The following is a 15322-nucleotide window of genomic DNA, read 5'->3' as shown; positions in this document are numbered from 1 at the left end:
TAGGCTACACCAACATTTACAAGAAATTCAATCTGAGACACCGCTGTTTCTGAGGTGGAAGTTCCTTACTCTATTAAGCTCACCGCATCATGAGGGAGTCCTATAAATATCATGTTCAATTGAACTTGTCTCTAAGTAATTATTTCTTCATGAAGAGAGAAGCTCGTATTTGTTTTTCAGCTGCTGTGGTGGGTTTTGTTTTCAGTAGCTTCAGATCAGGTTTAAATTGTAATTTTTAGTACCTAAATATAAAAAAAGTGATACTAAAAAGAAAACCCAGAGCTTTTTTCTATCATTGGAGTACATCAGGTGAAAATGCCAGCAAAGATGTAAAGAAATTAGTAATAAGGCATAGCAGGCAGTCTAGCAGAGTTAAGATGTAAAATATTAAAGTTTTCAAAAATGCTCTTTGAAAAAGTGGTTATGACATCTCAAGACAAGTGACACATTCTTCAGGGATATCACTAAAATAGGGCATTAAGGAAATGGCTGATGGATCAAGAATATATGAAATTCCTTTAATAAAAAGTAGGTGACATGTAATAATATGGTAAAGGATTATATAATTTTGTTTAGTTTCTCCGACGAGTACGAAGAATTCAAATGCTGATGACAGAAAATTGTCCAATCTTATTAGTAAAATAAAATCTGGAGGCTAAATTGAATCCAATTTGCTCTCTTTTTGATGGGTCAGAAATACCATGTCAAATGGAGCTGGGCAGTCTTCATTAGCTGCTGATCTATTAAAGTCAAAGGCACATTTCCTACTCCATGTATTAAATTTAGCACCAGACTGTTTTTCTTGGCAAAGATAGAACATCGGTGTTTGGGCTGAGGGTTGGTGTAGTGTATATAATCGCTGTGGGGTGGGGAAATGATTGTAAACAGGTAAGCTGGATTTGTCAGTTAAGTAGAAAATTGTTTTACCATTGTGTCCAGCAGGCCTCACCTCCCCTTAGCTGCTGGTTTTTCTGGGGCTCAGGAGACTGGCTGGCCAGGATTAATTTTAAAATGGAAATTAAATCTGAGACACACAGCCTCTTTAGAATATCTAAATGACCAACCTGTCGCCATTGAAACAGAAATTGGCAGGTTCTGTGTCCATGTAATTGCCCAACTCTGTTACCTGGACAAATTGAATTGGGCAGTTTGAGAAGCTTTAGTGACAAAACTGCCATAAATCTACATACAAATGTAAAAATATTAATAATTTCACTGATAAGGATTGTGTCCCCATACTAGTTTATGGAATTGAATTAATTTCTACAATTCTCTTCATTGGAAACTCATTTATTAATCTTGAAAGAGAAGTTTTAATAATTGTTAAATTATTGCCATCTGTAAGTTTACCCCAACAGCAGATAGTAAGCAATTCTAACATCAGTATTGAGGTAATTGCTTTGAAAGAATGTTATTGCTGATTAATTTGTTCTTTGTTTCAGGGACACTTCAGGTCAAGGGAGGTTCTGCACAATCTTTAGATCCTATTCCAGGGGCGCACAGGTATGCAAAACTTTGTATTCAATAGTAAGAATAAGTCACATCTAATAAAAGTATAGAAATATCTAGACTACTTTTATTTCAAAAAATCAGCCACCACTTGAAAGAAATTGCAAAGCTTACTTAGTGCGTAGACTAATGAGTTACAAAGCAGCCTGTTGTTGCATTAACAATGGGATTGTCTTCCATGTGACTCTGTATTTTTTTTAAAAACCCACAATAATTTGCCACTTGGGGTCTGCTGGGTAGGCATATCCGACTACTGAAGTAAAACAGACTGGATTAAGTGTCTGTTTTCCATAAACTGCAGGCTTAATTTTAGAGACCTGATGAGTAAGAAATGTGTGCTTTCTCAGTATTGGGGAGGAAATTAATAGGTGAGCCTTCTGGTGTGTTGTAGAACACATCCTTATTATTTGTGCAAAATCAGAAGTGGAAGCGAGGAAAAGAAGTTGATGTATTTTGAATTTTAAATTTTGCCAAATTAAGCACTAAATTATAAATTCTATATATGAAAGCAAATTCATTTAACAAATATATCTCTGGTGTAGTAGGGATATGGATGTGCCTTACTCAGGTTGCAGCTGGTCCATTATCTAGGAAGCTATACTGTGCGTCTAATATGTTATCTGTGAGTGCTGGATGCAAATATTGTGTGCCTAAAATAGAAAAATGTTCCTTTCCCCAATTCTACCATCGCTCTGCGTAATGAAGACAGAAATTCACTTTAATTGTTGAAACTGAGGTAGTGGCAGAGATTTTGCAGTAGTTATGACAGGGTAACTGTCAACTCCTGCCATCATTACTCCACTGAAATGGATAGTAACTTTTAGATTTCTGCATTTCTCTGTGCATGTGCCAACTTCCCAAGTGATTTTGTGCTTCTCCAGGGAGTATGCTGTTGAGGCACAAGGTAAGCCAAGATCAAGTAAGAATCAATTGAATTGATGCAACTTCCACTTTTACTCTGTTAGCCTTTATTAGAAATCCTGGAGAAAGTTGCATTTTGTTGAATGAGGTTTAATTAGGTTTTAATGGCATAGTAACTTCATAATTACTGTTAAAAAACTCATTGACCCTGAAAATCTAATTTTATATTTGGTATGTAAAATTCTTTCTATAATAAGAACCTGCGTCTTTTTTCTATCTTAATGCAATAATTTATTTTGCTATCTGCAGACCTAAATTAAAAATTAAGGATATTAAGTGCTTTTGGCTTATTAGTTTTTTGTGTGTGGGGTGGGGTGGGGGTGGGGGGGGGGTACTTCAATGTGATTGGACACTTAGCTACCTGCTGACACCACTGCTGTACGCCAAGTGATTCCCTTGCCTTCGCAACAGATTTAAACTACTGTCAGAAAAGAGAAAGCAATGCCACACGTCAGTAGATTGTCAGGGCAGCTTTCTTCCAGGTTGATGGTAGGCCTATAATATTGAAAGAACTGTTTAAAATCTTTGCTTTCGCTAATGCGGGGCACATTGAGTAATTTGATATATTGGTAAGAGGTAATTATGTAATGTGGTTGTGCTACCAAGTGTTTAATAGGTTAAGAATTTATTTTCGGTTTTACTAGAATACAATTCCTCCTCTTTTCTCTGTAAGGAAAGAGACGGACTCCGAATTTATTGTGAATTTATAAACTTGTTATTGATGAAAAAGGAAGTATGTTGCCAAAGCTTTTCATCTTGCACTGATCAGGACAAACGCAAGAATGCCAAATTTCAAATGCTCACAACAATTTATGCTGCAGGATAAAAGCGGTATCGATTGGTTGAGGTGTTGCCATGGAGAAAGCAACAGGGAAGTATAGATTCCCCACGCTTGTAGGTAATTCAAAAATCTGTAAGGCTTGAACATATTCCTTTTTTTGGAAAAAATGGTTCTCTGCTTGCAAAGTGAGCTTGCACAGTGAGCAAATGGCTACGGCCTATTTTCGATTGCTGATCAATCTTATAATTTGTGGAGCTTCCACACTCCAGCATGTGTATTGACTGGTAGGCTTGCAATAGACAGTTTTGGTGCCTCAGCAACCTGTTCAGCAATATTCAAGTCCTGAACTACCAATCAAAAGTTAAGTTAGTAAACTTTAAAATCAACAAGTATTATGTTAAACACTTTGCTTCTGCAATGAAAATGTCCTGACTGAAAATTTGATTTGTATTATCAAAAATTAATTAATTGTAGTTGACCCTTGTGTCTGTGTATTTGTTACTGGGGAGACATTTCTTGTCATTGCCAATAGACATTTGCCCTTGCCCTCTAGCTCCAGTATTTTGCCATGTAAGTTGCTGGAAGTGTGAACTGATATTAAGGCACCTAGGATCTGGTAACCAACAGCCTAGATCCTTAACCTATGAGAGTTAAGGATGCAGTTACAGCAAGGGAAATGACGAGTGGGGAAGAAAGATTGGATTAAAAGTGAAAAAGTGAAGAAATATTTTATAAAAATTAAATTTTAGAATCTGTAGAAACAGTTGTTTCCTTTGCTTGAGAGGTTTATAGGCATTGTAGGAAAATCTTCCCATTTAATGAAGTACATTGCACTGTTAAATACCAGCTTTGACTATCTGAGGCATGTTTAATGGGAACATAATGTGCACATGCAGTAACTTCACAAAACTTATAGGGAAGTTGGGTGAGTTGCCACTGTGTATGAAGATAACTTTCATAAGAGCATAGTGTAAGAAATAGGAGCAGAAGTAGGCATTCAAGTTCAGTTATTGTTTCTAAACTGTGGTTAAGATTCTTATCACTGACTCATTTAAAATGCACGCAAAAAAGTTTAATTTCAGGTCTGTTTTAAGACTTGGGAACGTAATCTTGTAAAGAAACTAAGTTATTTTTACTAACCAGAAATAATCTGGATTTGAAACCACAGAGGACTCCATGGTGAGTTAATAAATCTGCTTCCATAACTCAGCTACAAAAACTGATTTTTAAAAGAGAATTTTTAATTTAAATGCAATTCAAGGTATACTGATGCTATCATTTCTGTTCCACTCAATTGTCTTGCTTTAATCTTCTTTGTAATTGAATTGTATATAGAGTCATACTGTGCAGAAAAGGCCCTTTGGCCCATTCCATTGAGTCTGAAATGAGTTTATTTCCCTGTTTGTGAGCTAATCTTCCTTCAGGGAAGTTGCTTCCTCTATAAAACAAAGTACGAGGACATATTTTTGCTCCACAGTTGCTATGCTTACTTGCACAGTTGCTATGCTATCATGATTGCATGATATAGAAAATGTGTGTCTTGCTAGTGAACCTATCTGGCCTTCAAAAATCCTAGTACTGCTATAAAGTTCATGCAATTATTCACAAACATTTTAGTACTGTTGGCTTCAACCTTTCAAGCCAGAAAAATTGAAAAGGCTGCTTCATTCATTGAAAGAAAAGGGCTGCTCTTTTACTGATGCAAAGCAATCGAAGAGTAAGCTTCACCAAGCCTTGATGCAAGAAGCTTGTGTCTGGAGAGAAGACTGTGGAACAAAGATGATATGGTTGTACTGAGAGGAAACTGGCAATGATGTTCAGTAGGCAGCAATTACAGTGCAGTAGATGACAATGGAATAAATGTGAAATCTTCCATAAATTAGATATCTTTTATTAGAAAAGAAATTTGGCCATTAGACCAGATTCAACATGTGCACTACTGACTTCCACCACTTCACTAAACCTGTCCACTGCTACTGTGGTGTCAGACTGCTTACCCAAAATCCAATTCCGAGGTATTTGTAATTTCCTCCAGTTAATACAGTTACACAGCACTTTTCTCTTTACCACAGGACTTTGAAGCCAATAAAATACTTTTTAAATGTAGTAACTGTTGTTGTGGACGCTAATAAAGAATTGCTTTGTGCACAGCAAGGTCCCACAAATCACAATGAGATAAATGACCAGATAATCTGTTTTAATTATGTTTGTTGGGAAAGGGCTAGGACACCAGAACTCCTATGCCTTTCTTTCATTCTGGTTTGTTATTAATGCATGTGTGTTGAGATAGCTGTATAGAATGAAGGAGCTTGAGCTCCCTCTGATGCATGCAGTTGTCTTCAATTTGCACATCATTCTAATGGCAGAGCTAATATCAGCTACTTGATGCAAGGGTTATTGAATAGGAAACTCCATGATTTTATCACTGACATAGATAAAAGAGCTGGCTGTGCCATCAGAGGCTAGTTTTCAGTTAGTAGAATCATAGAAACTCTACAGTGCAAAAGGAGGCCATTTGGCTCATTGAGCCTGCACTGACAACAATCCCACCCCAGTCCCTATCCCCACAACCCCACACATTTACCCTGCTAATCCCACTAACCTATACATCCCGGGACACTAAGGGGCAATTTGGCATGACCAATCCGCAACCTAACCCGCACATCTTTGGACTGTGGGAGGAAGCCGGAGCACCCAGAGGAAACCCAGGCAGACACAGGGCGAATGAGACAGTGACCCAAACTGGGAATAGAACCCAGGTCCCTGGAGCTGTGAGGCAGCAGTGCTAACCACTGTGCCGCCTTAGTACTCCCCTACCTTATGGAATTTTATTCAAAAATAACATGCAGTCTTGTGCCTTTAATCTCATTAGTCTGGATTGATACATATGAGTGTATAAATGTTCCAGCTTGCTGCTGCACCAGCAAGTGACTCTTTTATAAACTTTTTGAAGTTCCTTGAGAGTGTTTTGCTAAAGGCACTATATGAATGCACATTATTAGTTCTGCTATTCTTTATTGATTTCATTTGCTACTAATCACAGGATCATTGAAAGGCCTTTTGACCCATTGAGTCTGCACTGACGATATCTACCACTAAAGGTGCACTAATCCCATTTTCCTGCACTTGTCCTATATCCTTGAATGTCATGATGTTTCAAGTGCTCATCCAAATATTTTTTTAAAGTTGTAAGGTTTTCATCCTCCACTACCTTCCTGGGCAGTGCATTTCAGATTCCCACCACCCTCTGATTTATTTTTCCTCAAAGCCCCTCTGATTGACCCCTCAACCAATGGCAACAACTGCTCCCTACTCACCCTGTCCATACACCTCATAATCCCCTACACCTCAATCATGTCCCCCCCTCAGCCTTCTCTGCTCTAAAGAAAACAAGATGTGGAGATGCCGGCGTTGGACTGGGGTAAACACACTAAGAAGTTTAACAACACCAGGTTAAAGTCCAACAGGTTTATTTGGTAGCAAAAGCCTCAAGCTTTCGAAGCCTTAAGCTCCTTCTTCAGGTGAGTCACCTGAAGAAGGAGCTTAAGGTTCCAAAAGCTTGTGGCTTTTGCTACCAAATAAACCTGTTGGACTTTAACCTGGTGTTGTTAAACTTCTTACTAAAGAAAACAATCCAAGCCTATCTAGTCTCTCCTTATAGTTCAAATGCTCCAACCCAGGCAACATCCTGGTGAACCTCCTCTGTTCCCCTCTAGTGCGATCACATCCTTCCTATAGTGAGGTGACCAGAACTGCACAGTACTATAGCTGTGGCCTAACCAATACTCTGTACAACTCCAACATTACCTCCTTGCTCGTATACTCTGTGCTATGACTGATAAAAGCCAAAGTGCATCACCTTGTACGTATCAGGGTTAAATACCATCTGCCACTGCACTGCCCATTTGACCAACCCATCTATATCTTCCCATCGTCTTCACTATTAACTATCCTATCAATCTTGGTGTCGTTTGCAAACGTGCTTAACATTCCCCTCACATTTTCATCTATATCATTTATGTATATAACAAAAAATAAGGGTTCTAGTACAGACTCTTGCGGTACACCGGCCTCCAGTCACTCAAACAGCTTCTACCATTATCCTTCGTGTATTACTAAGCCAGTTTCTGATCCATCTTGCTGATTTTCCTGAATTCCATATGCTTTGACCTCCTCCTTCAGTCTCCCATGTGGGACCTTGTCAAAAGTTTTGTCTTTCTGCTTATCTAGACTTTCAAAATTGTGCTATTTGTAGGATACTGTCTTTCCATTGTAGTCATCCCAAAGTGCATCACTTCACATTTCTTCACACTTAAATCCATGTGCCATTTTTTTTAACATCCTTAATTGCCACGTTACTTGAGTGCCACTTACTGACTCACTTCCAAAATAATAGCAGAATTCTAAACTAAAAGGTGATGGTAGAAATTCAAGCTTGTAATTTAATCATGTGGTTCTATTATTCATGTACACGCCATGCTCTTGCAGCTCTGTCATTGGAGCCCTTTAATTTAAATTGTCACAGTTTTTGAAAAACTAATTGTGCGGAAAGAACACTGAGTGTGTGACAGATAAATGCAAGTATTTAGTCTAAGTTGCAGTTTGTATAGAAATGCGTAGCAGCATAATTTTGATTTTGCTGTTTTGTAATCTCCTATAGTAGCTGCCTTCTGTTTTCCTTAAATCCCATTGCTGATGTAAATTCAGGAGGTTAGATCTCAAACTTTGACTTAATGTTGTGACTAAACCTTTTATCAATGCATTTGGCTCCTGCTCTTAGAGAAAATGATGCAAGTTAATGGAACTGTTGAATTTCTTTTGTTTCTCAGGGTATACTCTTAGTTTATGACATCACTAATAGATGGTCCTTTGATGGGATTGATCGCTGGATCAAGGAAATTGATGAGGTGAGGTGCTTTTCTTTTGTCTATATGTAACACTTCGACCTCTGCTGGAACTACCACTTAAGCTAATTTATATCTGCTTTCATGTGCCTTGTTTAATTGGACTTGATTTTTTTTCGAAAGCAAAATGTTGAAGGTGCTGGAAATCTGAAGGGTGGGATTTTCCGCTGGCCGAGGTGGTTCATCTTTGGCCACTGGCAGGATCTTCAGGCCTGCCGATGTCTGCGGCGTTTTGCATGACTCACCCATCCTGCTGCTGGGGACTGCACCTGAAAGCAACAGGAAAAAGGTGGTAATGCAGAAAATATCCCGTCCACCTCCTATATGGGGCTATGAAGGCACATGTATGCCGTAGGCCCGGCCCACCTGGTGACAGGCCTGTAACCTCTCTTTCTGAGCTCGTGAGCTCAGGGACATGTGCGTTTCCTTGGAGCAAGGGTAAGCAGGAAAATGACAGATGGCAGGTGCAAAATACAGACATGACAGGAAATGGAAGAATACACTGAAAACAGAGTCATTTTAAAAAGGCTGCATAAGGATAATGTGTTTTCTCTGAATTATGAAAGGAAAGGGCACATGATCATTTCATCCCTTTTGGGTAAACAAATTTTGCTCGTTCAGTTTCTGTATTTTAATCTAGCACTTGGGTTAATAGTTGACTGTTATGGCACCAAAACCAGGAAAGATTTCTGCCTATTCAACAATTGTAATAAAATTATAAGAGTTTATACTTTTGCTTCCAGGAATATCATCTATCGTAAACGCATGTATACAAGTGATATATGTGAAGTGTTGTGATCTGCTTATGGATATCAGTCTCTCTATGTTCTCACTCTTACTTCTGCAGAATCTTGGTTTACCTGTTCTTGGCCCTCTGCTCCTCCTCAACTAGCCTCTGGTCATCATTCCTGCCCTCCCTAATGTTCTGCTTAACCACGACGTCGGAACAGAAGTAGGCCATTTGGCCCATCGAGTCCGTTCCGCCATTCAATGAGATCATGACTGATCTGATCTTCAATTCCACTTTCCTGCCTTATCCCCATTACCCTTGATAACCTTGTCGATTTAAAAACTGTCCATCTCAGCCTTGAACATAATGATCCAGCCTCTACATCTTTCTATGGTAAAGAATTCCACAGATTCACTACCTTCTGATAAGAGATTCCTCCTTATCTCTGTCATAAATGGGCGATGCCTTACTCTGAGATTGTGCCTTCTGGTTCTAGAGTCTCTCACATGGGGGAAAGAAACCTCTCAGCATCTACCCAATCAGGCCCCCTGAGAATCCTATATGTCTCAATAAGGTCACCTCATTCTTCTAAACTCCAATGAGTACAAAGCCCAACTTACTCAACCTCTCCTCAAAAGAAAATCCCTCCATACATGTGATCAACCTAGTGAACCTTCTCTGAATTGCCTCCAATGCCAGTATATCACCCCTTATATACGAGGATCAACTAGTGTCTTATATAGTTTTAGCAAGACTTCCCAACTAGGGAATCCTTGGCAGTTAATCCAAATGAATGAAAGAGTTTTAAATAGTTTAATGCTGGCATGCAGGTGCAGCTTCCGGCTTCTCTGTTTCCTCCTTCCCTCCTATCCTGACTCTGAGACCTCCTTGCTCTCTTCCACACACATGCATCACTATCCCCATTCCTCAGGGCAAAATGACTTGGGGTTAGAGCTTTGCATAAGGCTGAGACCACTTATGGCGTAGATTTCAGTCATGTGACAGGGAGGAAGGAAACATAGGCTGAAGCCAAAGGGCCATAGTTCTGAGGTCACTTGTGCAGCTGGAACAGTTGGTGGGGGTGGGGGGGGGGGAGATGCTATGGAGCATTGGGGAACTGGAACCTAATGTAGGCTGGCTAAGACCAGGTAATGGGCATGCTGGACTGAATTTGATATGGCCAGCAAAGTTTTGGATGACCTAAAAGTTGGGGAGGGTATAGGATAGATGGTGCCAGATTGAAAGACTAATAGATAACACAGGTATGGACAATGCTTTCAGAGGCAAGCTTTAGTGGAGGTGCAAGAGGCAATCATTAATGGAGAGAGTATTGAGAATCCCTACAGTGCAGAAGGAGGCAATTTGGTCCATTAAGCCTGCACCGACATCAATCCCACCCAGGCTCTTATCCCTGTAACCCCATTTACTCTGCTAATCCCCCTGACACTAAGGGGCAATTTAGTATGGCCAATCAACCTAACCTGCACATCTTTGGAGTGTGGGAGGAAACCCACGCAGACACTGGGAGAGTGTAGAAACTTCGCACAGACAGTGACCCGAGGCCGGAATTGAATTCAGGTCCCTGGTGCTGTGAGGCAGCAGTGCATTGTGCCGCCATACCACCGTGGTTTGGTAGTTCAGCTTTGGGGTTGTATCTAATATGGAAGCTGCAAATTGCATAGTTCAACCTAATCGTGTCAGTGAGGGTGCTGCATGGAGTTTGTGGTGAGAATCGGCAGGTTGTGAAAGGGGTCACAATGAAAATCTTTTCAGTTCAGCTAGAGGAAATTGCAGTTCATCCAGGTCTGGATGTTGAACAAACAATCTAATCACACAGAAGTGATAGAAGGGAGAGAGAGGTGTTGGAGAGTTAGAATTGGTTGTAATCAGCTTAGCTTGTAGAAGCTTGTGATTTGACATTTGTCTGATGTTTCTTTGACTGACTGTTAATGGGCATAGCTTGTTTACGTTATAGCTTAAAAGGACAGCAAACAACGTTTCATGCAAACACTAGCAGCCAGCTCACACAATACATCACACAGTTTTGCTTCATGAGTGAGCTGAAACAAAAAGCTGACCTGACCACAGTGCAAAGTAGTTCAATTGCATGAAATTGCTGAGTTAAAATTTGAATGCATAAATATTTTTATTTAAAATGGAAATTTTCAAGCAGGGTGAAATATACAAGTTTGTTTAGGTTTTATGGTGTGGAACATTGGATTTGGGTAATTTCAAAGGAAATTGCCCAGTTTATTTGTGTGTGTGATAGTTCACCAAAAACCTTAATTTCCTGCAGTACTAGTGGAATTATTGTGAATTGCCAGCATGCATGTATAGTCATATGTAGTCTATTTCACTTCCAAGTTCCACTGAAGAATAAGCTAGAAGTCTATTAGAAGTACTCTTTTTAAATGCATCCTCTAGAATGGTGACATTTCGGTTCTGTATTCATTATTGCCTCATTCCTAAACATGCACTCTGCCTTTAGTGAATGTCCTTAATATTTCTGGTAGATTCTTGCTGTTTTATCAGTGTTCAAGGTATTTAATATTGGTGTTCTCAATATTCTTATTTTTCTACTGTTCTTCTATCATTTTTCACCGAGTAGAATTGCAATGAAGGTGAAAATTATTTACTGTGAAGTCCACTGGAGACCTTTTGTTAAATTAAATATAAGTTACAGAAAATGGTTAGATTAAACATTAGATGAGAATTTGTCATGCTGCTCCTTTTGGGGTGTTTTCTTTCCACAACACCAGGATGGATGACTGATTTCCTGCTTTTCTTATGACAGAAAGGAAACATTATCAAAGATAATGACATTGACACATTCAGTTGCCCAAAAACACACAAATGGCAAACTATGCAAGACTAGAATTCTACAAAAAATGGCTGAGCTTGGAATTTAAGGGCTAACATTGCAGTATATTATGATTCTAAACGTGACATGCCAGCTTATCTGTAGAAATGTTATGCCTGTTTTATACAATATCAATCCCCATGAAGTCTCAACTAGTCTCCATTCTGATGTGTGCTTATTTGTGTTTGTGTATTGAAGATGAGTATCACAGTTCACTAAAATGTAGTGGCCAGGTGCAAAAAATAAATAAAGATTAGTGGAATGTTAGTCTTTGTAAAGGGCTAGGATATAAAGGGGAGGAGGTTTTGCTACATACCAATATGTGAAAGCCCTGATTAGACATACATCTGAGTACTTCTGAGCACCACACCGTTTAAAGAATGTATTTGCCATAGAAGAAATGTATTGCAGATTCACCAGAATGTAAATAGGGTTCTATGGATTAAATTATAAAGAGAGATTACAACAATTAGGATTGTATTCCCTAGAGTGTAGAATGTGAAGGAGTGCTTTGAGATTTTTAGGATTTTGAAAGGATTTGTTAAGATGGATAGAGAGAGGCTTTAATCATCGACTTCAGGAAGCGTGATGGAGGACATGCCCCTGTCTACATCAATGGGGGCGAAGTAGAAATGATTGAGAGCTTCAAGTTTTTAGGTGCCCAGATCACCGACAACCTGTCCTGGTCCTCCCATGCCGACACTATTGTTAAGAAAGCCCACCAACGCCTCTACTTTCTCAGAAGACTAAGGAAATTTGACATGTCAGCTACGACTCTCTCCAACCTTTACAGATGCACCATAGAAATCATTCTTTCTGGATGTATCACAGCTTGGTATGGCTCCTGCTCTGCCCAAGACTGCAAGAAACTACCAAAGGTCATGAATGTAGCCCAATCTATCACGCAAACCAGCCTCCCATCCATTGACACTCCCTACACTTGCCGCTGCCTCGAAAAGCAGCCAGCATAATCAAGGACCCCACACACCCCGAACATACTCTCTTCCACCACCACCTATAGGGAAAAAGCAAACGTCTGAGATCACATACCAGCCGACTCGGAACAGCTTCTTCCCTGCTGCCCTCAGACTTTTGAATGGACCTACATCACACTCAGTTGATTTTTCTCTACACCCTAGCCTAAGACATTCTACGCACTCTCCTTTCCTTTTCTATGAACGGTATGCTTTGTCTGTATAGCATGCAACAAACAATACTTTACACTGTATATTAATGCATGTGACAAAATTAAATGATGGAGGAGTCTAGGACAAGGGAGCATGACCTTAAAATCAGAGTCAGGATATTCTGGAGAAAAGTTAGGAAATCAATGGGTGGCACAGTAGCACAATGGGCGGCACAGTAGCAAAGTGGTTAGCACTGCTGCTTCACAGCTCCAGGGACCTGGGTTCGATTCCCGGCTTGGGTCACTGTCTGTGTGGAGTTTGCACATTCTCCTCGTGTCTGCGTGGGTTTCCTCCGGGTGCTCCGGTTTCCTCCCACAGTCCAAAGATGTGCGGGTTAGGTTGATTGGCCATGCTAAAAATTGCCCCTTAGTGTCCTGGGATGTGTAGATTAGAGGGATTAGCGGGTAAAATATGTAGGGATATGGGGGTAGGGTCTGGGTGGGATTGTGGTCGGTGCAGACTCGATGGGCCGAATGGCCTCTTTCTGTACTGTAGGGTTTCTATGATTCTATGATCTTTAAAATTCCTATTAAATCTGGCTGGTCAAAGGATATTAAGGGATATGGACCAAGGAAGGTGGATGAAGTTAGGTTACAGATAAGTCATGATCTTATTGAATGACAGAATAGACTCAAAGGGCTGAATGGCCTATCTTGTTTCTGTATAAAAATGCATTCTGATTTGATTTGTTTTGATTTATTATTGTCACATGTATACAGTGGAAAGTATTGTTTCTTGCGCGCTACACAGACAAAGCAAAGCATACATAGAGAAGGAAAGGAGAGAGTGCAGAATGTAGTGTTACAGTCATAGCTATGGTGTAGAGGAAGTTCAACTTAATGCGAGGTAGGTCCATTCAAAAGACTGATGGCAGCAGGGAAGAAGCTATTTTGGAGTCAGTTAGTACATGATCTCAGACTTTTGTATCCTTTTCCCAATGGAAGAAGGTGGAAGGGAGTATGTCCGAGGTGCGTGGGGTCCTTGATCATGCTGGCTGCTTTTCCGAGGCAGCGGGAAGTTTAGACAGTGCCAATGGATGGGAGGCTGGTTTGAGTGATGGACTGGGCTTCATTCACGACCCTTTGTAGTTTCTTGCGGTTTTGGACAAAGCAGGAGCCATACCAAGCTGTGACATAACGGGAAAGAATGCTTTCTATGATACATCTGTATAAGTTGGTGAGAGTTGTAGCGGACATGCCAAATTTCCTTAGTCTCTTGAGAAAGTAGAAGCATTGGTGGGCTTTCTTAACTATAGTGTCGGCGTGGAGGGACCAGGACAGGTTGTTGGTGATCTGGATACCTAAACACTTGAAGCTCTCGACCATTTCTACTTTGTTCCCATTGATAGACAGGAGCATGGTCTCCTTTACGCTTCCTGAAGTCAATGACTATCTCCTTCGTTTTATCTCCTCCTCTTCCTCCTTCCCAAACCTAGGGACATGAAGATCAAGGTTTTGAGCACATTCAGCACCATAATAGGCTCATTTGGGCATTATTGTGCCCTGATCACCAACCCCAGATCACCTTGGAAGATACAGAACATCCCAAACCATTTCCTTTATGACACGCAATCTTATCCATCCCTTTTCCTATACTTCACTCTTTCTGCTCTATAGGATCTTGGTTTTTCCTTATTTCTCTCTCTGCCACACCTCCCCCACCACATCCTTACCAATCACTGACAGACCACTTACTGTGCCAACAATCCTTTCTGAACCTAACTCCTCATCCAATAATCTTCTCAAAAGACAATAACAAAGTCCCTATTTCTTTGGACCCTGTTTAAGATTGCAATCTCGTCAAACTCTCTAACTACAGCTCTTTCACCAACCTTACTTTGCCTTTGTAGGATTATTGATAGTGTTGTCACCATGTACCCTCGTTCCTACTTCTCCCATTGATCATTGTTTAAAACCCTCCAGTCCATTTTCTGCTCAACAGCAAACCTTGTCAAATTTATTGACAGCACTCTTTGCACATGGGGTTTGTGGTTATGATCTTTCACTTTCTGTTCTCTTTAATCATCTACATGGTTAACCCATGTTGATTGTCTTTCCTCAGTGGTTTACTTCCCATTTAATATCTTTGCTTAGTTACATTCCTGCCTATTCAAATATGGCAAATGTATCTTGTGCAGCCGCCTTGGGTCTGCATAAGGTGTCATACTCAGTCCTGCTTTTTCTCACATTGGCATTATTTGTAAGCATGGGACTGGTTTCAAATGATTGTTGATAACACTCAATTTTATCTCTGTCAACAACCTCCAATTCATTTCTTAAACTAAACTTTAGCAAGACTGAAGCCATCACGTCCTGTTCCTGCCAAAAGTTCCACACCCTATTACATTTCCCTCTGGATGTTTGTTCAGGCTGAAACCTGTGTGCGCAGTATCATGCTTGACCCTGAGCTGACATTTAAATCTTACATTCT

The 15322-nt window shown here is 40.1% G+C and overlaps 1 protein-coding gene across 1 annotated transcript in view; it reads left to right on the top strand.

The window, feature by feature from the left end:
- LOC144510538 (ras-related protein Rab-40C) overlaps positions 1-15322 on the top strand; it is an 83859-nt gene that overhangs the window by 59049 nt on the left and 9488 nt on the right. Inside the window, exons 3-4 of the mRNA XM_078240050.1 lie at positions 1443-1503; positions 8041-8118. Coding sequence (XP_078096176.1) covers positions 1443-1503; positions 8041-8118 — 139 coding nt within the window. The remainder of the gene's footprint in view (positions 1-1442; positions 1504-8040; positions 8119-15322) is intronic.

This window comes from Mustelus asterias, chromosome 23 (assembly GCF_964213995.1).
Source record: "Mustelus asterias chromosome 23, sMusAst1.hap1.1, whole genome shotgun sequence".
Taxonomy (NCBI): Eukaryota; Metazoa; Chordata; class Chondrichthyes; order Carcharhiniformes; family Triakidae; genus Mustelus; species Mustelus asterias.
Note: the sequence above shows the minus strand (reverse complement) of the source record. Positions and strands in the feature narration are given on the sequence as shown.